The sequence below is a fragment of the Candoia aspera genome, chromosome 3 (assembly GCF_035149785.1).
Source record: "Candoia aspera isolate rCanAsp1 chromosome 3, rCanAsp1.hap2, whole genome shotgun sequence".
Taxonomy (NCBI): Eukaryota; Metazoa; Chordata; class Lepidosauria; order Squamata; family Boidae; genus Candoia; species Candoia aspera.
The window spans coordinates 180,118,997-180,146,892 of record NC_086155.1 but is presented as its reverse complement, the minus strand read 5'-3'; the positions used below and the strand labels follow the sequence as shown (position 1 = coordinate 180,146,892).

Sequence of the window (27,896 nt, the reverse complement as noted above, 5' to 3'; positions counted from 1 at the left end):
GCCAAGGTTGAGAAACACTGCCCTAGAGTATCTGTTAAGTTGGCACCACTAAGCCTCAGTGGCTTCAGTGAAGAAACAACTATTACAAAGTGAAAGGGAGACAGAGAAGCTCAATTGCTCTCTGGAAGAACACTGTGCTATTGTTGGTTCCCTCTAAGAAAAGTGATGGGGAGGAATATATCTGTCAGGAAATATAGTGTTGAGCTCTATTATTTATAAGCAAAAACAAATGTGTCACTTGTGACTGCCTTACAAAAGAAACTTCATATCATTTCATGCTTAACATTTATTTGACTACGATAGCCTTTAGTTATTTGGATTCATTTGTATGAATTGGTGGTATACTCTATGATATGACACTATCATTAATAAGTTGAATTATTCACTAAAATATAGTCTGATCAGTATCTATCTATCATCATCGTAATAGGAACATTTATAATGATACAGTATAAATAATAGAATATAACCTAAAGCCATTATTCTGCTTCTTTGTATGGCTAACCTAAAAACTACACAGAGGAATGAATTATATTCCTCATCACAATTTTGACATGAATGGCCTCCGCAACATATGCATTTTATATATCTTCTGTGGGATATATTCTGATACTCCTATGTGATAATAGTTGAATAGGGGAGATACACCATACCCAAAAGGTGGTCAGTATTTTAAATCACAGTGCCATACCTAGGTTAATTAATAACCTAAGGTCTATGATATTGATGCTTAAATACCAGACACATAGTAATGGGCAGTAACATGAGACTGCCAACATGAGACCAAGAAAGCAAATCATAAATTTATCGTTGTGAAGATTTCACAAGAGTGCATACAGTGAAGTTGCCAAGCAGTTAATTCAGGGGTTCCTAAACTTTTTGCCATCACATCTCCCTTTAGTGTAATCTTAATGTATATACCTCCCATAAAAATCCAAATACAAAAATGAACACAAATGAACAATTAAAACAATAAAATGAAAACTTTGGTAAAGGTGGATTTATTGTAACAATGTAAGTAAAAGGTTCTTCACACCTCCCCTGGACTCTGTCTGCACCTCCTCAAGGGAGGGACACCTCCTAGTTTGGGAAATCCTGGCTTAAACACAGATTAGCAATGCAGGCATATTCAGTTTAGAAGGCCCTTGGTCTCACAGTGCTTTCATTTTTTGCCTTAAGTACTGGCTATAGTGAGGATGGCTGACTTTTTTTTTACGGAAAGAAGAGAAACAGTCCTGGGATGCAGACCATCTAGAGATCTTCTGTAAATGTTTGACTTCTTGCAATTCTCACTGCTAGACTCTGATATTAATATGTCATCTACCAGCCTATCTACCTACAGTCAATTCTAAAATGAAAGTTAAATAAAATGGATATTCACATCCTGACCAGTTCATTTAAATCCACATTTTGTTTTGCAGCCTTCAGATAAAGAGGCATTTAGTCACTCTGTTACAAGTCTGGCTACAGATCCAATTGCAAGCAGTGAACAAAATGGTGGAGTCAGTAATGGAGATGGTAAGATTATCATTATGGAATATCTCAGCATTTGATGACTCACCATAAACATGTGAGCTGCCACTGTGTTGTGTATAAAATGATGTAAGATGACAGTCCTGATTCCATTTACAGTAGCCATTGTCACAGAACAGCAATAGCTCAGATGAGAGGATAAATGTCAGTGTAAAGCAGCTGGCTGGTACAGATCAAGAACAGAGCAGGCTCAGGACCTGGACAGTACTATATGATTCTTGACTTGAATCCAGTACTGTGGCTAGCAGTCCTGCTGTTCTTAGTAGGAGAACCCTGTTTGTTGTTTATTCGTTTAGTCGCTTCCGACTCTTCGTGACTTCATGGACCAGCCCACGCCAGAACTTCCTGTTGGTCGTCAACACCCCCAGCTCCCCCAGGGATGAGTCCGTCACCTCTAGAATATCATCTATCCATCTTGCCCTTGGTCGGCCCCTCTTCCTTTTGCCTTCCACTCTCCCTAGCATCAGCATCTTCTCCAGGGTATCCTGTCTTCTCATTATATGGCCAAAGTATTTCAGTTTTGCCTTTAATACCATTCCCTCAAGTGAGCAGTCTGGCTTTATTTCCTGGAGGATGGACTGGTTTGATCTTGCAGTCCAAGGCACTCTCAGAATTTTCCTCCAACACCACAGTTCAAAAGCATCGATCTTCCTTCTCTCAGCCTTCCTTATGGTCCAGCTCTCACAGCCATATGTTACTATGGGGAACACCATTGCTTTAACTATGCGGGCCTTTGTTGTCAGTGTGATGTCTCTGCTCTTAACTATTTTATCGAGGTTGGTCATTGCTCTTCTCCCAAGGATTAAGCGTCTTCTGATTTCCTGACTGCAGTCAGCATCTGCAGTAATCTTCGCACCTAGAAATACAAAGTCTTTCACTGCCTCTACGTTTTCTCCCTCTATTTGCCAGTTATCAATCAAGCTGGTTGCCATAATCTTGGTTTTTTTGAGGTTTAGCTGCAAGCCAGCTTTTGCACTTTCTTCTTTCACCTTCATCATAAGGCTCCTCAGTTCCTCTTCGCTTTCAGCCATCAAAGTGGTATCATCTGCATATCTGAGATTGTTAATGTTTCTTCCAGTGATTTTAACTCCAGCCTTGGATTCCTCAAGCCCAGCATGTCACATGATTTGTTCTGCATACAAGTTGAATAGGTAGGGTGAGAGTATACAACCCTGCCGTACTCCTTTCCCAATCTTAAACCAGTCCGTTGTTCCGTGCTCTGTTCTTACTGTTGCTACTTGGTCGTTATACAGATTCTTCAGGAGGCAGACAAGATGACTTGGTATCCCCATACCACTAAGAACTTGCCACAATTTGTTATGGTCCACACAGTCAAAGGCTTTAGAATAGTCAATAAAACAGAAATAGATGTTTTTCTGAAACTCCCTGGCTTTTTCCATTATCCATCGGATATTGGCAATTTGGTCCCTAGTTCCTCTGCCTTTTCTAAACCCAGCTTGTACATCTGGCAATTCTCACTCCATGAATTGCTGAAGTCTACCTTGTTAGGAGAACCCTAACTAATGCAAAAATACAGTTAATGCTTAATGTATCACAAGAAATATTTTTCCTAAAAAAACCTAGTATGGTCATTCCTTTGGAAATAGTTAATAGAAAGTAAGGATGTTCTTATTGCCCACCAGAAGCAGAACAAAGATGTAGCCACAAATAGGCTTCTACTGCAGAAGAGACGTTGACCAGCCTTCTAATCAATTAGATCATTTTGGTCAGTTGGATGTAACAGGCACTCAGAAGATTATAACAGTATATGAAAAAATTCAGATAAAAGTAGAGGAAACCTACAGGAATTGGATCATAACTAACTTAAGACCCACTGATTTCATTGGGATACTTCAAGCATGATTAATCAGGATCCAACACAGTATTGAGAAAGAAAGGAAGGGAGTGAATTTAATAATTATATTGTGATTCTGCATGGAAAAAAATGTATGTCTGCACAATTTATTTATTTATTTATCTAATTTATCCCCGCCCATCTCCTCCCGTCAGAGGCCTCTGGGCGGTTTACAACAAATGATTAAAAGCATCAGAATAATAAAATACAATAAAAATACTATAAATAGAAATAAAAATAAAGAATGAAAATCCAAGCGATGAAACATCTAAAACAGTCCAAGTGTGGGAGGAGTGGTCCATAGCAACCATCCCCATGTAGACCTATTCCCCTCTCCACCCCAAGCAAGGCGGCAGAACCAGGTCTTCAGACTCCACTGAAAGGCCAGGAGCGATGGGGCCGATCTCACCTCCAGGGGCAGCATGTTCCACAGGGCGGGAGCTACTGCGGAGAAGGCCCGCTTCCTGGGCCCCGCCAGATGAAAATCTTTTATAGACGGGGTCCGTAGCATGCCCTCTCTGCACAATCGGGTGGGACGGGTTGATGTAATGGGGAAGAGGCGGTCCCTCAGGTAACCTGGTCCCATGCCATGTAGGGCTTTAAAGGTAATAACTAACACCTTGAATTGGACCCGGAAGCAAACTGGTATCCAATGCAGCTCGCGCAGCAGTGGTGTTACATGTGCCCTTCTGGGGGCACCAAAAACAGCTCGCGCAGTTGAAGCTGGACCAGCTGAAGCTTCTGGATACTTTTCAAGGGTAGCCCTATGTAGAGCCCATTGCAATAGTCTATCTGAGAGATAACAAGGGCATGAGTGACTGTTCAAAGGGCCTCCCGGTCCAGGAAGGGGCGTAACTGGTGCACAGCACGTAGCTGCACAAAGGCTCTCCTGGCCACGGCTGCCACCTGCTCTTCGAGCAGGAGCCGTGAGTCCAGGAGGACCCCCAAGTTATGCACCAAGTCTGTCTGGGGCAGTGCAGCCCCATCCAGAGCTAGAGATGTTAATGTCCTGGATACAGAAGAACCATTAACCCACAGCCACTCGGTCTTACCAGGGCTCAGTTGAAGCCTGTTGTTCCCCATCCAGGCCCCCACAGCCCCCAGACACTCGGAGAGGGTGGTCACGGCATCACTTATTTCACCCGGGATGGAGATATACAATTGAGTATCATCAGCATACTGATGATACCTCATCCCATGGTGACGGATGTGGTTTCATGTAGATGTTAAAAAGGAGAGGGGAGAGTACTGATCCGTGTGGCACCCCACAAAGAAGGGGCCGCGGGGCCGATCTCTCCTCCCCTATCAACACTGACTGGGATCGGCCCTGGAGGAAGGAGGTGAACCAGCGTAAGTCTACGCCGCCCATCCCCAACTCCCTGAGCCGCCCCAAAAGGATACCATGGTTGATGGTATCGAAAGCCACTGAGAGATCAAGGAGAGTGAGGATGGATGCACTGCCTCCATCCCACTCCCGCCAGAGATCATCCATAAGTGCGACCAATGCCGTTTCCATCCCATAACTGGGCCTGAAACCTGACTGAAAGGGGTCTAGATAATCTGTTTCCTCCAGGACCCTCTGGAGCTGCAAAGCCACCACTTTCTCAACCACCTTCCCCAAAAAGGGGAGGTGGGAGACTGGACGAAAATTGTCCAGAACAGTAGGGTCCAGCGATGGCTTCTTGAGGAGGGGGTGTACCAACGCCTCTTTAAAGGCCACCAGAAACACCCCCTCTCCCAAGGATGTATTAACCATCACATGGACCCAACCACATGTGACCTCCCGGCCTGCTTTTACTAGCCAGGAGGGACACGGGTCTAGATGGCATGTGGTGGCATTTACTGTCCGTAGGATCCTGTCCACTTCCTCAAGTCCAACAGGATCAAACTGCTCCCAGATAACTGGGTAAGCCTGATCCCCTGGTATCTCTCCAGACCACGCCTCACACCTGGAGTCCAACTTGGAGTGGATCTGAGCGATTTTATCCTGCAGATGCTCAGCATATTCCTCTGCACGGCCCTGTAGGTGGGTCGCTGAACCCACCTTCCCCAAAAGGGATCAAGTGATCTTAAACAGGGCCGTCAGGTAGCATTCTGCAGACGCAATAAGAGTGGAGAAATATTGACATTTCACCGCTTTTATCGCCACAAGGTAGGCCTTAATGGCGGCTTTTACCTGTGTTCGGTCGAATTCAGTCTTCGTCTTCCTCCAGCAGCGCTCTAGGCATCTCTTAACCCTCTTCAGCACCCTCAGCTCCTCCATAAACCACGGGGAGTGCCGGGTTCGATGAGACAAGAGAGGCCGCACAGGTGCAATCCTGTCCAAGGCCCCGGCCACCTCCCTATTCCAGGCTGCAGCTAGGGCCTCTGCTGGACCGTGCAGCAAATCACCGGGTATAACCCCCAGCTCCCTCTGAAACCCTACCAGGTCCATCAGTCGCTGGGGGCAGACCAATCGAATGGGTCCTACCTCCCTGCAGAGGGGGGTGGCATAAGAGAATCTCAGGGCCACCAGGGTATGGTCTGACCATGACAATGGGGACAGATCTATCTCTCCCCTCAGATCACATTGCCGCTGCTCTGACAAGAAAACCAAGTCTGGGGTGTGACCACTGTCTCGAGTCGGGTCCTGAATTATCTGGGACAGGCCCATGGCTGCCATGGTAGCCATGAACTCCTGAGCTGCCTCTGAGGCACGCCCCAGGGATGGCAGATTGAAGTCCCCCAGAACCATAAGCCTGGGGAACTCCACCGCCAGCCCCGAGACGGCCTCAAGCAGCTCAGGCAGGGAGGTTGCCACACAGCAGGGAGGTTGGTACAGCAGCAACACTCCCAAATGTTCTTGGGAACCCAACTTGAAGAACAGGGTTTCACAACCAGCCACTTGTGGAACAGGGCCCCTGAAGGCCACAAGAGACTCTCAGATGACAACAGCCACCCCTCCTCCCCTGCCCTGGAATCTTGGCTGGTGCCATACCATAAACCCAGCTGGGCACATTTCCGAAAGGGGCACCCCCCCTTCCGCGCCCAGCCAGGTCTCGGTAATACATGCCAGGTCTGCCCCCTCCTCAGTGATCAAGTCACATATGAGGGGGGCCTTGTTATTAACTGACCTGGCATTAAGAAGCAGCAGCCGGAAACCAGGGCCCCTGTGGATCTGCTGACCAGGGCCTGGGTCTGAGCGCAGAGGGCCGGAACATGCCACCGGTAACAAACACTGGGGGCGTCTTCCCCGAAGTTGGCCCGCCCTCCGGCTCCCGCCATAACATCCCCTACCTGTCACCACCTCAATAATGAGCCCCGCCATGTTGCCCTCAGTGACTCCTGATCCATTAGCCCCCACTCCTGGACCTTGGGAGTCTCTGGCTCTAAGTAGGGCTCCCTCCTTCCATTCATACATCCTTACTCACAGTCAATCTCCCACAGGGTGATGGTAGGCCCTCCAGCGCACCAGCTTCTGTTCTCAGCGCCGTCAGAGCCCAACCCTCACCCCTCCATTCACTATGCCTCCCCTCGAACTCTCTCACTGCTCAACAGGGGGCACTCATTCATTCTTCACCCACCCCCTGTCTCTCACTCAGGGGGTGAGTGCCCTTTCACACAAACACACTCCCAGACTCCCCCTCTCGTCTCTCACCCTGGGGGAGAGTCTCTCATTCACTCTGGAGGGCCCTCACAGCTTCCAGTATTAATACACTTCTAGAACTTGAATACATACTGTATGTTTTATGATAAGAATTTCCCTGTTATGGAAATGGTGTTACAATTTGGTTCCTGAATCAACTAGTACATTATGATATTCAATGATGTACTCATTTCTAATGAGCAAATGTATACTCTGTGTATGTGAGGATGCATGTGAGGAAATGGAAAACATTCAATTTGGTTTATTCACTTTAACCATATGATTGTAACTGAAAAGTCAATATGTCTTCCTGGTTGACTATGCATTTGAAATTACCTTAACTTTAAAAAAAGTTGAAAATCTTTCTTTCTAGAAGCTTAAAATAAATAAAGTGATATCTTGGACTGAATTCCCTCTTGTTAAATTTTAAAGACATGGGACAGCTTAAAGAAAAAGAAGCAGTAAAATAAATATCATAGACTTGTTTATTTTTTGAGAGAATGCAGGACATTGGTAACCCTTTAGCTGCAGGTTGTCTGCTCCAAAGATTTATTTTATTCATTTAGATTTACTGTAAAAACTGTATTCTGGCCTTCCAGTGCATATGCTATCAAATCTGAACAAAAAAGAAAACAGGGATAAAAATCAAGCAGTATAAATAAGATTATGCTGAATGGTTGATGTGGGGCATACAGCAGTGGGAGGGGACTTGATCCTTTTGGCCATGACCTTGGGTTCAGTCTTCCTCCTACATTGGCACAGCTTTTGGTTATGGATTATGTAGTACTTCCTATTGTTACCATCTATCCTCTTGGCTCCTTTCTCTTAATACTGGCTGGTGAGAGATGGGGTTTTCATAGCTTAAATACTTCCTTGTCAATACACTGAACATGGAGATGATGATGATGATGATGATGATGATGATGATGATGATGATGATGATGGAAGAGGAAGAGGAGGAAAAGGAAAATTAACTCTGTAGCATCATTTTCTTGTTGTGGTAGCTTTGAGATGTGTGGCCCAGAAGAGATGCCCAATCTCCTTCTGGGAAGATGAAAAATAAAGCATTAAAAAACCAAAATCAAGATTATTTTTTTAAAAAGGAAAGAGAAAAAAAATCATTTAAAAAGCCTCTTTTTTCTTTTTTTTTCCTTTTTCACACTTTTTTTCTTTTCTTTTGTATTTTTCTGTTGGTATTTTGTGTAGTTTGTACTGGCTTTTATTCTTTTCATTTATAATTCTTAATAAAATTATTTAGAAAAAAAATGATTTAAGACATAGGTTTGATGGGCAGGATCAGAGCTCAGGTAGCTTAAGATGGTATGAAACAGCAAAGTACCTTTCAATAAATTCTTTGAAACTGTTAGCAGACACATTCAGAACATCAGAATCCATTAAGCAGACTACCATAACCAGAAATCAGAATGTAAATCCTGGGCTAGAAATCTCACTTTACTTCAAAGAAGAGAGATTTCCCCAGCTTGCTTCTCTAGATAGCTTCCCAAAACCTTTATCCAGAGTTTTAGAACACCCCCCTCTTAGCTCTTATTGATACTCTAGAGATTTCAGGGCCATGATTCTGCACCTTATCTCATCTCTACCCAGAGACATTTGGCTCTGTCCTTACCACAGGCCTCAGGAAGTCCATTCTGTTTCTCTACACTCACTGCTTACTACTTACACCCTTCATTCAAACATTCATCCTTAATGCCCTCCCCCCTCAGATTCTTGCCTCTGATTCACATCTTCCTGCCCTTCCAGTCCCAGTGAAAGTTAGCTTCTGGTCTTACCACTGTTTCCTCCTACTTGAAGAAGTCCTTAGCTCTCTATTTCTCCTGGAAACTAGCTCACCAAAACCATGTGGCTATTTCAACATTTATTACATTTTCCAGCAATCTCTTTCATGCAGTCCCCCAGGGGGGAAAAAAACCTTCTTTTGCTTAGCATAAATGCTTTAACTAACAAGGGCAGAGCCGAGGGGTTTTCTTTAGCCCATGGGTGTCCAACGTTTTAGCTTCCCTGGGCCACATGGAGTGAAGAGGAAATGTCTTGGGCCACACATAAAATATATAATATAGTTAATGTATATAAGTAATAAAACTTCATTTATTTTTTAATATTTTTATTATAAAATTTTTAAAAAGCGGGCAACATAAAACTAGTGGGATATTTGACCTTGTTTTTGTGAAACTAATGAATCAATGTCTTGTTTGATGAAAGTGGTTGCAATTCTCAGTGAGTTCTTAAGGTGCTCGTCAGAAATTTTAATTCTAATTTTACTCTTCGTGTGCTTCATCCTTGGGGGTACTAGCTGTTCAGGGCCACATGTGGCCCATGGGCCACGGGTTGGACACACCTGCCTAAGCCCTTATCTAGACAAGTCTGGATGTATCTCCATTGCCCTCCCTTGCTTAGAGGTGTTGAATCCATGTCTGGAAATCAGCTATCAATCTTATGGTAACAGGAAAGAGTGGAGTTGGGGAGGAGGGGAAGGGTTTACCTGATTGTATCTGGATTTGCTTGCCCATTCACTACAAAGATGTTAAAATAACCTTTAGATTTCTCCAAAAACAAGACCCTTCCTGAGTGAGAAAAAAACACACCAAATGATAAAGAACCATTAAAAAGAGAAAAGTCTAGTTTCTGGAAAACTTCACAACAGAGCTGTAGCCACTAAAGATGATCCTTCCCTCAGTAACCAGGCATCCAACATAGTTGAAGTACAGAGAAGGGCTTTTTCATATGATCTGAGGGCATCAGCAACATATAGAAGAAGACAGAGTCCCTAATGTTTCTTGGTTTTTGGCAGTTTAGCTCTGAATCTGACAGGGCCAAAATGGTAACTAGTGCCAACTGAGCCATCTTTCTGGAAAGCCAAGATCTGCATGGTAATAGAGCTTACTGATGAAAAGAAATTCTCCCTCTTTGCTAACAGCCCTTCACATTCACTGCATGAAAGGGGCAGCAAGGCAGTGATGCCCCTGAAACTAGACCTCAAGGACAAAGTCCATGGCCACTCGCTGAAGGGGACCCCAAAAGACTATTCAGATCATGTCAAGTAAAGTAAGAAGGAATAGTTCATTCTTGCCTTGTTTGTAGTGATTTTTAGAGCATTTTCTAACATATCTGAGGCCCATTTACTCCTATGTTGAAAAGCCTTCTCCCCAGTGGGCACTGTTTGCTCCTCTACAGGAGACAGGACTTCTTATGTTTTTTTTTATTAAACGCAATAAATAAGATAGATGGTTACATAGTTGATGGTATCAAATGCTGCCAAAAAGTAAAATAGCACCAGCAGGAATATACTCTCCCCAGGTCCTGACAGGCAGCCACCAGAGTGATAAATGCCATTTCTGTCTCATGCCCAGGCCTGAAACATGACTGGAAAACTAATTGGTTTTCTCTAGGGTGAAGCCATTAGAAAAGGAAGGTTGGATTGTTATTCAATAGACCTAGATCCAAGAGAATTCCTCTTCAAAAGGGAATTCACCAGTACTTGCCAGGACAACCCCATTCACCAATAAGGCATCAACAATTTCATGGATCCACTGTCTACTCTTATCTCTCTTAGTCACCCAAAGGAACCAGGAGGGCATGATCAAGCCCACAGATAGTGTCTTATTCCAGAGAACACCCTATTCATCACAGTATGCAAGCCAAAATGAATCCCAGATAACCATACAAGATACTGCCCCAGTCACCACTTCAAATCCTGCCAATGAGGAGTAAGATTCTGGTGAAGTTGAGTGACTTTGTCATCAAAATATTGGAGAAATAGATCACAGTAACCAAGAATTTTCTTTTCCCTTTCTAATGGAGATTGAGTGACCTTAAACAGAGTCATTGACCAATAGCCCTCTAACACAATAAAAGTGCCATCTTCCCTTCTTCCTTCCATTACAATTAACAACCTTCATGCTTACTAATCCATTCTAAAATCTTCTAGTCTACTTCACCATCTTTACCAATACTATCAGCTCCATCCACCCATTCTCTGCTGAACAAAAAAGTCCAGCCTCCACCTTCAGGAATTTTGGGTAACGTGCTGAAGCTACAACATCCAACCTCAAAGAAAAACAGATCCAACTCCAAACAAACTTCACATAGACCCAAAACAAAAATAATCCAATTGGGATAAAAAATAAAGTTAACAAAAACCAAAATAAACCAAAATAAATTCCATAATATTTCCAATGTAGCAACAAATACGTTCTTTGGGTGCTAATATTTTTTTTAAAAATGATACAGATTTATTGTGCAATATAGATGTATTGGCCTTATAATCCTGAAATTATACTTAAATACTTACTTATTTATGCTATTTTCTTCTAGTTCTTTCAGAAGATAGTACAACTGCCTCCATCCAGCCTTATGAAGAAGTGCAAACCTCTGTTACAGATCTCTTGGATCAACAGGACAACCTGGGAAGGTCCTTAAAATGTCATCAAAGTAGGGAGCTACCCAGAATTCCTCCAAATAATGCCTTAGAAACAATTCTTATCACAAGAAATGTAGAAAATGACCAGAGTTTGGGAATGGAGGGGCCCTATGAAGTGTTGAAAGACAGCTCCTCGCAAGAGAACATAGTAGAAGATTGCTTGTATGAAACTGTGAAGGAAATTAAGGACCTGGGAGCAGCAGCCAACTCTGAGAAATGCAAACCAAAGACTACAGTGATGGTTAATGGAATTTTAGATCATGTTCCTGAGCAGAAGCCAGAATCAGCAGAATATGCATCCGTTGACAGAAATAAAAAAAGTTGTCAGAGTGTGAATTCAGAGAGTCCTCTTAGCAGTACTACTCCAGATGTGGAAGATGAAGCTCCACCTCCTGTACCAATAAAACTTCTTGATGAAAATGAGAATGTACAGGATAAAGGAGCCAAAGAAGAGGAAGAAGTAATGGAAAGGCTTTGTGAACCTGACAAGGTATACATTATTTTGTGCAGTCTTTATAACAAAGTGAACTTGAAGTTTGTGTATACACTATGGCAAATGCTGTTGCTCATTAGTAAATATAAAAATATAGTTAATTTTTTGTTGGTATCTTCTGCTGGTACAAAATCTTAAGATCAAATACTGCAATATTTGTGTGATCTATGTCTAAAGTGTGAATGTTCACATGTGCATTCATAAATGAGAGATAATATTCCAGTGGCTAGAGGAAGGTATGGAATTGTATGCAGTTGGTGATAGTTTCAAGAGTGCTGAAACTTACTGCTTCCTAAAATTTTTGGGAGACATTTTCATGAATGGTTCTTTTTCTTCAGCATCAACCCAGGAGACACATGCTTGCCAACTAATCATTAATTAGTCTAATTCATCTGTCCCTTGTTTTGAAATATTCCAGATAATCTGTATTAAGAGCAGAAGGAATTCAAAGTGTTACTGTTGGCCAACATCTAGCCAGCCAATATAACACAAAATGTGGGAGAGAACAGAATCATGGGGTGAAATCTAAAGTTACACAGCTGAATTTTGCTCATGTAACATGGTTTCCTTTGCTTTCCTCTCCTCTGCAGACTCTCAAAAACCTTCAACGTTTGTTCCAGAAAAATAGAATGAATCATGCCCTACTGTTTTCATTACTGTTCATGAAAACTTATAATTGGATTTCTCCCCTATTTTGACCAACTATGTTGATTAACTCCTCAAAGAGAACCAGCAAATGAGGAGGTTACTTATCCCTACAACTCTATCCAGGATTGTGGCTCACCAACGATGAACAAATTAGTGGTATTTTTCTGGCCGAAATCCTAGAATTTTACAATTATAATAATGATGATGATCATGTCTGGAGTGTTGGATGGATCAAAACTCATTTGATGATAAACAACTCAAAGAATTTACTGGCACCATCCAAGTAATTGGGAAATGTTCATGTCTTGTTCCTATGTATTCTTCCATCCTTCACACAATGAATCTTGACAATATGATCATAAAAGTAAAACTAATCTTTTAGGCCATTTTTTTTCAGATCAGTTGCCCAAAGGGCCCTCTTGTTCATGGGTGGATAGGCAGGGAGGAGGACTGAACCTTAGTCTAATTATTCTACATGAATCAAATGTAGGACAAGTTACACACACACACACACACACACAGTAGATTTACTTAGCATTATATTTAAAGCATTCAGAAATTCTTAACCACAGTATAAATTATAAACTGGAAAATCACAATACTTCTATGTAAATTTTAGATGTTGATACAAATAAACATATTAGCTGTAAAGTAGATTTTCAGCCTTCAGCAAAGGATCGTTACCTTGTCGTGGTGCTGGAGCTTGAGCACCTCAATGATGCCATGAGCTAAACCGTGAAGGGCCACCCAAGATGGGAAGGTCATGACAGAGAGGTCAGACTAAATGTGATCCCTGGGGAAGGTAATGGCAACCACCCCAGTATTCTTGCCGTGAAAGCTAAATGGATCAGTACAACCAGAGATATGTCGGTATACCATCGGAAGATGAGACCCCCAGGTTGGAAGATGGTCAAAATGCTACTGGGGAAGAACAGAGGATGAGTTCAACTAGCCCCAGATGTGATGACGCAGCTGGCCCAAAGCCAAAAGGACGGCTAGCAGCCAACGTTGCTGGTGGTGAACGCCGAATCCGATGTTCTAAGGATCAACACACCATTGGAACCTGGAATGTAAGATCTATGAGCCAGGGCAAATTGGATGTGGTTATTGGTGAGATGTCAAGATTAAAGACAGACATTTTGGGCGTCAGTGAACTGAAATGGACTGGAATGGGCCACTTCACATCAGATGACCACCAGATCTACTACTGTGGACAAGAGGACCACAGAAGAAATGGAGTAGCCTTCATAATTAATAGTAAAGTGGCTAAAGCAGTGCTTGGATACAATCCAAAAAACGACAGAATGATCTCAATTTGAATTCAGGGCAAGCCATCTAACATCACAGTGATCCAAATATACGCCCCAACCACAGATGCTGAAGAAGCTGAAGTAGAGCAGTTCTATGAGGATCTGCAGCACCTACTGGACAACACGCCTAAAAGAGATGTTATTTTCATCACAGGAGACTGGAATGCTAAGGTGGGCAGTCATTGACACCTGGAATTACAGGTAAGCATGGCCTGGGAGAACAAAACGAAGCAGGGCATAGGCTGATAGAATTTTGCCAAGACAACTCACTCTGCATAACAAACACTCTCTTCCAACAACCTAAGAGACGGCTTTATACATGGACTTCACCAGATGGACAACACCAAAATCAGATTGACTACATCCTTTGCAGCCAAAGGTGGCGGACATCTATACAGTTGGTAAAAACAAGACCTAGAGCTGACTGTAGTTCCGATCACGAACTTCTTCTTGCACAATTTAGGATCAGACTAAAGAGATTAGGGAAGACCCACAGATCAGCTAGATATGAGCTCACTAATATTCCTAAGGAATATGCAGTGGAGGTGAAGAATAGATTTAAGGGACTAGACTTAGTAGATAAGATCCCGGAAGAACTATGGACAGAAGTCAGCAACATTGTTCAGGAAGCGGCAACAAAATACATCCCAAAGAAAGAGAAAACCAAGAAGGCAAAATGGCTGTCTGCTGAGACACTAGAAGTAGCCCAAGAAAGAAGGAAAGCAAAAGGCAACAGTGATAGGGGGAGATACGCCCAATTAAATGCAAAATTCCAGAGGTTAGCCAGAAGAGATAAGGAATTATTTTTAAACAAGCAATGCATGGAAGTGGAAGAAGACAATAGAATAGGAAGGACAAGAGACCTCTTCCAGAAAATTAGAAACATCAGAGGTAAATTCCAGGCAAAAATGGGTATGATCAAAAACAAAGATGGCAACGACCTAACAGAAGAAGAAGAGATCAAGAAAAGGTGGCAAGAATATACAGAAGACCTGTATAGGAAGGATAACAATATCAGGGATAGCTTTGACAGTGTGGTCAGTGAGCTAGAGCCAGACATCCTGAAGAGTGAGGTTGAATGGGCCTTAAGAAGCATTGCTAATAACAAGGCAGCAGGAGACGACGGCATCCCAGATGAACTGTTCAAAATCTTGCAAGGTGATGCTGTCAAGGTAATGCATGCTATATGCCAACAAATTTGGAGAACACAAGAATGGCCATCAGATTGGAAAAAATCAACTTATATCCCCGTACCAAAAAAGGGAAACCATAAAGAATGTTCAAACTATCGAACAATGGCACTCATTTCACATGCCAGTAAGGTAATGCTCAAGATCCTGCAAGGTAGACTTCAGCAATTCATGAGCGAGAATTGCCAGATGTACAAGCTGGCTTTAGAAAAGGCAGAGGAACTAGGGACCAAATTGCCAATATCCGATGGATAATGGAAAAAGCCAGGGAGTTTCAGAAAAACATCTATTTCTGTTTTATTTACTATTCTAAAGCCTTTGACTGTGTGGACCATAACAAATTGTGGCAAGTTCTTAGCGCTATGGGGCTACCAAGTCATCTTGTCTGCCTCCTGAAGAATCTGTATAACGACCAAGTAGCAACAGTAAGAACAGACCATGGAACAATGGACTGGTTTAAGATTGGGAAAGGAGACGGCAGGGTTGTATACTCTCACCTTACCTATTCAACTTGTACGCAGAACACATCATGCGACAAGCTGGGCTTGAGGAATCCAAGGCTGGAGTTAAAATCACTGGAAGAAACGTTAACAATCTCAGATATGCAGATGATACCACTTTGATGGCTGAAAGTGAAGAGGAACTGAGGAGCCTTATGATGAAGGTGAAAGAAGAAAGTGCAAAAGCTGGCTTGCAGCTAAACCTCAAAAAAACCAAGATTATGGCAACCAGCTTGATTGATAACTGGCAAATAGAGGGAGAAAATGTAGAAGCAGTGAAAGACTTTGTATTTCTAGGTGCAAAGATTACTGCAGATGCTGACTGCAGTCAGGAAATCAGAAGACGTTTAATCCTTGGGAGAAGAGCAATGACAAATCTCGATAAAATAGTTAAGAGCAGAGACATCACACTGACAACAAAGGTCCGCATAGTTAAAGCAATGGTGTTCCCCGTAGTAACATATGGCTGCAAGAGCTGGACCATAAGGAAGGCTGAGAGAAGGAAGATTAATGCTTTTGAACTGTGGTGTTGGAGGAAAATTCTGCGGGTCCCTTGGACTGCAAGAAGATCAAACCAGTCCATCCTCCAGGAAATAAAGCCAGACTGCTCACTTGAGGGAATGATATTAAAGGCAAAACTGAAATACTTTGGCCACATAATGAGAAGACAGGACACCCTGGAGAAGATGATGATGCTAGGGAGAGTGGAGGGCAAAAGGAAGGGTGGCCGACCAAGGGCAAGGTGGATGGATGATATTCTAGAGGTGACGGACTCATCCCTGGGGGAGCTGGGGGTGTTGACGACCAACAGGAAGCTCTGGCATGGGCTGGTCCATGAAGTCACGAAGAGTCAGAAGCGACTGAACAAATAAACAACAAAGATTTTCAGCTCAAGAGAAATACAATGTCAGAAAACATAAAAAATGAGAATGTATGGCAGTAGTTCTGCCTACAAGGATTAATCAAGAAGTGACACCTTCAGTCCCTTAACAGCAGTTGTATAGCTGAAATGTACTCATGGAAGGAAAGTCATCCTGAAATCAGCTACGTAGACTTCTAGTCACCTCTTCAAAAAAATACCACTGAATAAACTGTCTTGTACTTTAAAAAAAAACAAAACTGTAGCTGTAGTGATTGAATATATAAATCTTATTTTAAGCTTTGGGTTGAGGCTATGTTAAATTACTGTATTCTAGTTTTCAGTCCTCACGTTACTTTTATATAATCATGTATGACTTTTGTTTCTTCCAAATATAATGCACTTTTATTTAAAAATGGATATCATACCTTTTGAAGAAAGACCTCAAGCAGGATAACAGCAATAAAAGTGTAAACATAATAAAAGCACATTTTGAAAAAAAACACATTAAAAATTGATTAAGCAACCTCCAGAATTTCTTTTAAAAATGTGTAAGATGGGAAAACTCTTTACCTAAGGATAAAACTTAATAAGAAGAACCATGCTGGATCATACCAAATGACTATTAGAGTTAGCAGATGCCTACAGAAAGCTAAAGACACGAACACCACAGTACCTTCATATGCACAGTGTTTCCCAGCATAGTTATTCAGAAGGAGCATGTTGGAGGAAGTATCTAGGCATTATTACTATTCACCATTGACAAACTCATTGTCCATGAATGTGCCCAACCCTTTAAACTCATTCAAAATGTGGACATACCTTCTGGCAGCAAATTCTGTATTATAACTATACTTTACCTTAAGTATTTCTCTTTGTAACCTAATCTCCCATCATTCAGTTTCATTAGATGACCATAGGTTCTAATATTATAAACTAAGAAGAATTTTTTACCTCTTGGTTGACCTCAAGAAGGCGAAGTTCAGTACTGATTAGTGCTTGGAAGGAAGAACACCAGGAAGAAGGCTAGGCTGGGAAGTAAAATCATCACTGGAAAAGACAGGGCCAACCCAATTCTAAATTGTTGCCTAGAAGACAAAGCAGTCATAGTCACCCAGAGTCAAGACCAACTTAAGGAAGACTTTACTATCCGTTTTCTTAATCCCATGCTTAATATTGTACAGTTCTGCTGTGTTCCACTTACTTAATACTCTTTTTAAGTTAAAAAATCAGAAATAGTGTAAATTTGCTTCCTCCAGTCCCATGAATGCTTATCAATTGCTGCTCATCCAAACTGGAAAAATCCTTTTGGAGTTCTTAACTGTTGCTTTTCCTTAGCTATCCCAGGAATCGCTATCCCAAATCAGCACTGTCGCTGATCAACTTGATTAGTTATTTATACTATTGTTAGTATCATTGGAGATCCCCACATTTCTAGCCTTCTACTTATTCCTACTCTCTATTCCACTCTTTAATCAGTTGAATCTCTTCTCTTATCCTGTACCTGCTAGATTTGTTGAAGAATTTCTGATGAGGGCTTTGTTAAAAGTCTTTTGAAAGTCCAGATGATTATCTATGGGTCACTCCTATCCACCAAATGAATCTGAAAAAAATTAATGAGAGACTTCTCTTGCAGTTTTTTTCTCAGCAAGGCTTGATAATTTTATCCTTAATAATACTTTCTGTTAATATGTTTCAAGAGGTTATGCTGATTTGCCATGATGCCTTTTAAAAATCACTGTAACATTGCATACTTTCTAATCCCCTGGGAAAGAAGCTAATCTTAGAGACATATTTATTACCTTTTTTTCTTGGATCACAGAAGTTTTTCAGTAGGATGTAGAACTTAATTTCTCTCACTTGGAAAACCATAACCCTAACTTCCTTATATCTTTTGCAGTGAAGGCAGATTTAAAAATTCAGCTTCTTTGCTAACATCACATCCAAGGCTCAATCACAAAATAGCCAGTTTTTGTTTCTGAAATAATTTAAAAAGCATTCAGTGACCTTAATATTGATAGCAATATCTTCCTCCTTCCACTCCTTTCTGGAGTCTTTGTTTCTTCCCTGAATGGAAGAATTCCTATGGTTTGGAAAAGGCAATCAGTTTTTCAGTCTTGCATCTTCCTCCTTAGAAAGGAGCTGTAGCTCAGTGGCAGATATAGCATATGCTTTGCATCTTCCTAGATTGTCTGGGGATGGTTGGAACAAATTCAGGAAAACCTGTAGAATTGCTGAGAGTCACTGAAAGATAATGATGACTAAGATATACCAGTAATCCAATAGCATAAGACAGCATGATTGAGGGGATGGTTCCACCTCTTTGAAGGAGGTGATGGTATGCCCCTTCCTCTAGAAGCCATTGCTGGACCCAACAGTGCTAGAAACTTTTGTCCAATCTCCAACCTTCCCTTTCTAGGAAAGATTGTTGAGAAGGTGGTCAGACTGCAGCTTCAGAGGGCCCTGGAAGAAGAAGATTATCTGGACCTTTTCAGTTAGGAAATTCTAAAAGAATTTCTATTCTATTCAGGTTGGGAATAGAATAGAGATGGTATTGATTGCACATCCTGATGACTTCTGGCAGAGCTAGGATAGTGGTAGTGCAACTGTCCTGGTTCTTTTTTGCTCTTCCTTCATTATATACTTTTGCACTGACTGCAGGGACTAGGTGGGGGAGGCATGGTGATGTGGTGATTCTCCACCTTTCTCAGTGGCTAGTTACACTGAGTACTGACAGGGCAGGGAGAGATTAAACCTGAACCCCTGATTTGTATGATGCCACAGGTCTCAACTCTCTTCCCTTCCTGCTTAATATCTACATGGAGCTGCTGGGTAAAGTCATCTATCAAAATGGGATCAAGTATCATCAATATGCTGATGATACCCAATTATACAGTATATCTTGATCCTGGCATGACCAAGTAATGCTGTTGATGTCTTGTCCCAGTGCCTGAAGGCTGTTGGGCCCTGGATGGAAAGGAGCAGGCTTAAACCCAACCCTGATAAGACCAAGTAACTGTGTGTTCCTGGATCTCCTGCTACTGTGGATTTTCCATCTTTGGTTCTGAATGGGACACAGTTGTGCACATTGGTGCACAATGAGTTGCAGCTCTTGCTTGAAGAGCAGGTGGCATCTGTGGCCAGGGGGGCTTTTGCCCAGATTCATCTGGAATGTTGGTTATGCTCTTTCCTGGACTGGGAATCCTTTCTCACAGTCACTCACAGCACTTGCCCTCTGGAATAGTATCCCCCAAGAGGTTGAAGTTGGCCTGACCCTGCTCTCCTTTAAACAGGGCCTGAAGACCTGGCTCTTTCCCCAGACCCTGGATAAGTACCTTCTGTGGAAATATGAATGTGCTGGGTGTATGAGTCTCCAAGTTATTGCTTTCTTTTTGCTTTTATTGTACTGGATGTATTTTACCTTGAATGACACCAAGCCCTTATGAGTTGGGCAGCCTTATAAATCTGATTTATAAATAAACAGATGATACTGTTAAGACAGAGAAGCATGTGAAAACTGAAGCATAAAGACAATGGGAAAGGTCAAAGGTTTATCAATTTTGTCATTCTGCAAGCATTCACTGGTACGATTTCCTCCCCCAAAATCCCACAGACTGGAAGCATGCCTGCCTCCTGTTTCTTTGTAGCCCCCAGCCAGACCTGGCCCATTTTCATGCTTGGTCTTTCTTTTGCCAGCTCCTCCTCCCACCCCAAATTAACTATTCCATTTTGTTTCATTTTCAGAGGGTTATCCTCCTGAAGGCCAGCCAGCCAAACAGGTGGATAGAGTCCTGAGCCCCTTTCTTTATTTTTATTTATTTACTTATTTATTATTCAAATTTTGTTACCGCCCATCTCCCCCTAAAAGAGGAGGAGATGGGCGGTAATTTCTTTCTTTCTGACATTATATTAGATTGGAAAGAATAAACAGCAGCTGCATTCCAAATATTGGCAATGTGTAGTTCGACTCTGATTTTTTTTTTTTTGTATTAATAAACCATGGGTTTATTTGAAGTCCTTTTTATTGTATTTGTTTGGGATTTTTTTCTTTTCTTTTTTACTATAGGAAACATCTACCTTGTTTTGAGTACTTAATGTATATGTAATTTACCTAAGACTATAAAGTTCAAACTTTCTCATGTTGGGATAATCTTATTTCTTGGGCTTTTAATGAACTATTATGTTATCCAATAATTATATTGAGTGGTTGGCTTCATTTTATGTTCTGTTTTATCTCTGTTTTTTGGATTATATTACAGTTTTATGTTGTCATTTGGGTTCTGTGAAAAAAATCAGAATAGAAATAAAATTACCAAAAATCATAGCAAAATAAACTTCTGTGAACAATTAAGTATTTTCATGATTCTGAGTTTGAACTGTCAAATGAGGCTCAGTAACTGGACAAAACTTGGACATTGTGTTAGAGCTAAGAAAATACCACTGAAATAATATTGATTATAGGATTCAGTAAAAATGCAAAGGAAATTCCTGCAATCAGTCAGAAACCTAGTTTCAAATGCTTAAATATAGAATTCTACTGTCTTAGTCACATTTCACTGAAAGTTCAAACATTCAGTAGAATCCAGTAGAACACATACTAGTGCCATTATTGGATCATTTCACTCACACAGGTTCTGCCCATCTAAAATTTCTGTTTTTAAGACTGCTTACCTTCAAAATTGGGCTGTGGTTTCAGCTAATGAGAAAGTGGATAGTTGTACCAAGAAAGGGAGGGAGGGGGGGAGGGAATTGAGGAAGGTGTTATCTTTTAAACAAGTTTTATTTTCTATCTTTTTCAGAGGCTTAGTTCATTGATTTATAAATCTCGAGAAGATGACCCATCTCTTACAGAAGATGAGGTGAGTTTCTCTTGCATGAAATATATTCAGAATTTTTTTCCTGAATAAAGCAGTAAACTTTGATTAAGAAGACCTGAGAATGGTGGTTCAAATGTAAACTGGATTAGGTGATTATTTTTGCTGGATGCCTTTGTATCAGTTTCAGCCTTTCACAGTGGAATTATTTTGTGTCACTAGCTATCACTAGGGGCTCACTTCTTGGCAATTTAAGAAGTGCCAACATTGATATGGATGTAGGCCCATATAAATATCTAAAGACTGCAGACGCATAATCGTATGGGGCCCTTCTTTCTCATTCCATCCTTTCATGTCACATGAAAAAAACTATCAGGGCTCAGAAAAACTTTTGGAATGAAGTATATGATAAAAGGATTTGTATATGAATCAGAAAACCTCTTTATTGCGTGAACAAAAATGCCTTCTACATGCAGAAGGGAAGCTATTGAATTCTATTAACTGAATATATTTGAAATGGAATTATCATCATCCTTGTAAACATCTTGCTTCAATATATTGGTGATCATATAAATGCATTGCTTTTATAACTCTTTTCCTTGCCAAGTAAGAGATAAAATATCAATGAAGTACACTGAAACACAATTATGGAGTTCTGAGATGGATTGTTTTCATTATAGTTTGCTAAACAAATCAGCATGGCCAAGTTTTCTCATAGTTTTAAGTTTTAAACTGTAGTTAACAAATAACATTGATAATGTTCATCTATCATCTTCGTAATCTAACCAGGGCCTCTTGGTGTTACATAGATGGATTTATTCTGCATATACTCTTTTTAAATAGAGTATTTTACAGAAATGTCCCACTTTCCATCATGGCTTTCTTAGGGCTATTTGATTCTAATATAGAGGTGGAGTATGTATGCTTTAGTCAAGTAATGCTATTCAGTTTGGTCTAGTGGTTAAGGTGCTGGGCTAGAAACCAGGAGGCTGAGAGTTCTAGTCCTGCCTTAGGCGTGAAAGCTGGCTGGGTGACCTTGGGCCAGTCCCTCTCTCTCAGCCCAACTCACCTCAGAAGGTTGCTGTTGTGGGGAAAACAGGAGGAGGAAGGAGTATTTGGTATGTTCGCCACCTTGAGTTATTTATAAAAATAATAAAGGTGGGATATAAATAAATAAATAAATAAATAAATAAATAAATAAATAAATAAATAAATAAAATAATAATAATAATAATAATAATAATAATAATAAATGTTCTCCAAAGCCTCAGCCAGAGCACTGTACCTTGGATTGAACTCCATGCTGTCAAACATTTATGTACCCCTTTTCTGAATGTAAGCGGCACTGAATGTTCACCACACTATTGCTTTTCAACAGTAGTATAGTAAACTTAACATGCCTTGCAGTTCTTAATATCAAACACATACAAACTAGGTGTCCTTCCCCACTCTGGAGATGTTGTATTTCCTTGAGTCCTGTTCATATATCATGATGCCACTCCAAGAGAGATGTTTACTGGACTAAAAACAAGCCCTCCAAGCAGAACTCCCTTCCCTTTTTTCATATGCCATAATGGAAAACTTGTCTGATTACAGATGAACTGTAAAAATGGGATCTCTCAAGGGGTGCTACGTAAACAGACATCCTGCTCATTTTCAGCTTAATAAGCTATGTTTCATTGGACCAAATGTCTTACATTGGAATAGACTACCTGCCCTACTGTATTATTCATTGAATGTTAAAGCAGTACCATGACAAAATATTTGCTATGTTTAGATGCAATTACTATACTTCCTTCCTTCACAGATTTCAGCAATGTATTCTTCTATAAATAAAACAGGACAGCCCTCTAGGGACTTGGAATCTACGTATACCTGTATTCCTGAAATTGCACCTCAGAAGTCACCATCTATTTGCAGTGGCCTCTATGCCAGTGTGAAGGACTTGGAAAGTAATCCAAACCTTACTGATATGCCTCAATCAACGATACTGCTAAATGGGGACTTGGAACCAGACTATGAAGCAATTCAGACTCTCTGTCATGAGGAGGAAAGAAATGTTTTGATGTCTAGCAACATTCAAACGGTCCTCTCACAAGAGAATGACTATGAGAGTATTGGTGATTTGCAGCAAAACAAAGATGTCACCAGGCTTTAACTGGTTCAGATGCAAGACTTTGGAACAGGCTTTTCAGTATGTCTTTCAAGATGGGTTTACTCCATGACTTATCACTTGCAAACTTAACGCACTGTTGGAAATGTAAAACGGACTCTGTTGAAAAAGTATTTTGCTTGAAATGATGTCAGGCAGCATGAAAGCTTAGCTTCGGATATTTGATCAGTGATTCCTGCTTCATATCCATCAAATCACGATACAGGTATGAACTTACCCTAACAAGCAGCAAATGGGCTAGTGCTCCTCTTGAAGAACCAAGATCACATAGATGAAAAAAAATGAAAAGCAGAATCTTTGCTGCTTCGTCAAGAAGTACTGTGATTTTCCTACTCTCGTAGGTGATCGTTATCACAACAACACACAGATAAAATCAGAATCAAAGATTAAAGTACTGGAAAGGCTTCTATAGTGAGAGCCATGTTGAATAAAGAGTGACGTGTTTATCATTTGCCTACTCCGAGGAGCACATGCTCAGACGCATACACATATCCTAATATAGAAAGAGTGACTCTGTTAAATAAGGGCCTTTTTAAAGAACGTTTCCTTTCAGTTACTTCAATCATTTTATTAAATTATATTTCCAAATTACACATTCAGTTAGGTTGCTTTCAACCATAGGCACAGCTTGCCATAAAGAGTATTGGCCCTCCACATATATAGGTACACAAAGTGGGCTAATTTGCCTTAATATGTTCAATGTAGCCATGGGATGTTGTAAGTGAATGTGCCGGCCTATCCTCAGGTTCATACTTCAGCTTTGATCTTGCTTCAAAGCAGCACAAGACCAGCCTCTGGAACAATGGCATTTGTGGGTGTTAGGAAGGACACTCCCTTTCTGAGGATCTATAGCAGATGTGGTTGAAGAAAGCATGCACATCTTGTTTGCTTCATTGGTGGTTTACGGACTGGCTATATAATTCCTGACTATTTTTACAGTTTTTCAATTTTGTGAAACCCATTTTCCTCCAATACAATATTGTGCTATGATTGCTTTACATTTAAAACTTCCATTTTTCTGATGATACAGTCAGGATTCTTGAAAATGTATTTAATACACATACACTTTCTGCTTTTCAAACACGGGCAATCACTTCTATTTTTATCTTTAATGTATTTTGCAACCTGCCCAAACAAGCTGCAGTGTTTTGCATAGATTACAGTTCACTCCCAAACAGGTACTTAATGCATCTTTAAGAAATATCTTTTTATATAAAATTGTAAATAAAAGGTAAGACAGATTATAGACTCTGGAGTTATTTAATGAAGTGAAGTATTCAGGATACTTGAGTCTAAAACAGACTGTAAAGATGAAATTGTTTAATTAAAGTGAATGTTAATACAAATAAAGGAAAATAATGCTATTATTCTTAGTAACCTACAATTTTAGTTATTCTCAGAATCACTCTAGACAACATTCATGCTCACTTGTTCAATTTCAACTTGTAGCCAACTCAAGATAGCTGCTGCTATTGAATCTTTTCTTTTATAGCTAGGCAAGATTTCAGAAAGTTTTAAACCAGCAACCATAGAAACACAAAACAACAGACCTTTCTTGCAGAGATTGTCAATTCCACAATATCACCAAAAAAGTGTTTGGTTTTTATAAAGATTAGTGCCAATATTTAGCATGTGACTTTCCTCCAATCCATCTTGCCAAAACAGCATGTGTGAAATTGTACCTTGCCTTCCAGTCTTCTTGCCTTCCAGTTATATCACCACTCCCTTTCTTCTCTTCAGCTTTGTTCAGCTGATTTGCACAAAAATGCATTGAAAGATAAACACATTTATTACAGCTTAAGATTCTGAATCAGATTGTCACTTTATTCAAACTGTGTTAGTCACCACAAGATGTTGAATCTGTTGCTTAAAAGCAACAAATATGGTGACCTCTGGAAACTGATCCACAGAGGTTCCAAAGGATGTAGCATTTAAAGATTTGCTGCACAGATACTGTAGAACTAAATATCACTTAACGTGAAAGCAAATTGCACATCTCCGACATTCAGAGATACATGCTGTAAGGAGCTCCATTGGGAATAATGCAACTTTTTGAAAAGAAAAACTAATGCATATTAATTTGCTGAATCTGTGGTAGCAGACTTGTGTCTTTAACTTAAATATCTATTAAAGTAGTTGTATGAATATCAGTTCCCATAAAATAGTTGGATTAACTTGTTATCAGAATAACCTTCTATAGAAATTGAAGGCCCACTGACCAAGGGAGCTTGTCCTTTAATTTATTAAATACGTCAATCTGAACTGAGTCTTCATCTTAAGAACCACCACATGGATATAATTTCATGGTTTCTGTCTGCTCCATATTTGCTGTGATTGGGCAGTTTGCCTCAAGGGCTGAGTGGAAAATGCACATACAGATACCACATTTTTAGTGCTGTATTGGAAACTGAAATCCTCTGTCCTGTATTGGTGAAAATACTGGCCATAGCAGTCATTCAAAATGGGTTCCCAGACAGAGATGATTGCTCATATGTTTAGCATTTAGGAAATTTACCTTCCAAAAAAGGTATAGATGTTCTCCATAATGTCCTAAAATGTTGGGTTACATTTCAATATCCTGGTTCACATGAACATTCCCTCCCTGCTGGGTTAGAAGAATGCTTGGGCAGGGGGAATTCAGTACCATTTTAAGTAGCCCGACCTACTAAGCTGTTAGGCTATACAGGAAAGGGCTCTTGATGTATACTGATACAGATGCATAATCCTGTGAAGAAACTCGATCCCATCAGTCTTCCTCCTGTGGGGCACAGATAGCAAGATATTCCATGAAAGCGATCTGTGTGAGGAGCCATCTTATTTTAAAACATGGCAGAGAGTATTTGTGAACTCTCCTTCCAGAATAAACACCGTCTCCTACAATGGCAATGTATAGGCATCTTGTTTCTTTTGGCATAAGACTGTGCCTTTACAAATTCACCTTCCATAAAAAGTCTGGACTGCTTCTGGCAACAGAGAACTTGGTGCTTTCTCTTAAACTGTACTATGGTGCTGTACAAAATTATTTAAAGATATTATTTCATTGTATGTGTTTCTGACAGCTAGTTTGTATTGTTTTTTTTTAGAAGGGAGACATCTTTTTCTACTAAAATATCTACATTGCATAGTTTGGAATGCTTTATTTCAAGTAATGCTTTAGTGCCCTGCAAGAAACACCAGAGGCATACTTAGAAAGTGTTTAAAAATGGGTGGCTGCCAGTCAGTGTTTCATTCTGAAGCGCAGCCAAAGAGGGGAACAGGAAATTCCCGGGGGGGACCGGCCTGAGCAGGTAGTAGTAAGCATCTAGTGGCAGTGGTAAGAAGCAAGGGCAGTTAACTGTATTGCAGATCTTCATTTGCTGGCTTTGTGTTATGTATGTGGTGTGTGTTTTACTGGGGTGTTTTGTTTTTTATATATACACGTTTGTTTTTCTTAACAAAAGAAAATATTCGATGTTTTGTACTGCTGCCTTGTACCTGGTTTCTGTCAATCTATTTCTGCAAAAGAACATTAAAGCCGAAAGGTACTAGGTGTCAGTATATTGTATGTAGGTTCCTGGCCGAGTAACGTTCCTTTAATCTCAGCAGCTGCCTTTCAGGGTAACAGGCTTTTGTGACTAGGAAGATGCCACTGCCACCACCACCGCCACCCTGCAAACAGGACAGCTGTTTTGCGAGAATGCCACCATATCGTCAGGTGCCCACCAGCCTCAAAAAGTTGGTAATAACCTTGCCTTGGCACTTCTGACATCTAATTTGTTCTTGGCATCTAGCAGTGCTTTCGTTCGAGAAAAGAATGGCATGTAACATCAAAGCATAAGAAAAAGATTTTTGCATTTGTTTTCCCAGTTGAAGTTGCACATCACCGTATACACAAAAATGAATGCAGCTACAAGAGAGTGTCTGTAGTTTTCAAACGACTGTGAAAGGTTTGATTGTCTTGTTTGTACCATTTTCTAAGGCAGCTGTTCCACTGATGGTAATTATACAGCACTTTCATGCTTAGAGAAAGGGTACCTCTGAATACCGGGTCCTAGGGATTTTTTAAAAAAAGGACAAGGCTTGCTCTTTAAATGCCCTTTATCTAATTGGCCACTACTGGCAGCAGATAGTCCTGGTCGATCCACCAGGATTGTCAATATGTTCAAAGGGAGGGAGAGTCCCTATCATTCCAGTTTACTGTATTTGTATTGCTTGGCTTGGAGGTGAAATCTTTCTCAGTCCAGAAAATAAGACTTCAGATTTAATAGAAGAGACTAAAAGATGCATTCTAGGAAATTAGGAAGAATATTGTTTTTTGATGTTTTTTTTAAGCAATAGAGGCATGATAAGTCAAAAGAAAAACTAATGGAGTGCTTCGTGAAAATTATGCTTTGGAATCAGCATTCTTGACAAGATATTGCCTTGCATCGTGAAACTGTACTACACCAAGTTATTCTGTTCTCTGTATATTTGTTGCTT

General features: G+C 40.6%; 1 protein-coding gene across 2 annotated transcripts in view; it reads left to right on the top strand.

Moving 5' to 3' along the window:
• PAG1 (phosphoprotein membrane anchor with glycosphingolipid microdomains 1) overlaps positions 1 to 24,677 on the top strand; it is a 61,055-nt gene extending 36,378 nt beyond the window's left edge. For both annotated transcript variants that reach the window (XM_063299429.1, XM_063299428.1), the window contains 4 exons: positions 1,422 to 1,518; positions 11,346 to 11,941; positions 21,251 to 21,310; positions 23,073 to 24,677. In XM_063299429.1, the coding sequence (XP_063155499.1) occupies positions 1,422 to 1,518; positions 11,346 to 11,941; positions 21,251 to 21,310; positions 23,073 to 23,423 (1,104 nt within the window). In that variant the 3' untranslated portion in view covers positions 23,424 to 24,677. The remainder of the gene's footprint in view (positions 1 to 1,421; positions 1,519 to 11,345; positions 11,942 to 21,250; positions 21,311 to 23,072) is intronic.
• Positions 24,678 to 27,896: the final 3,219 nt, after the last annotated feature.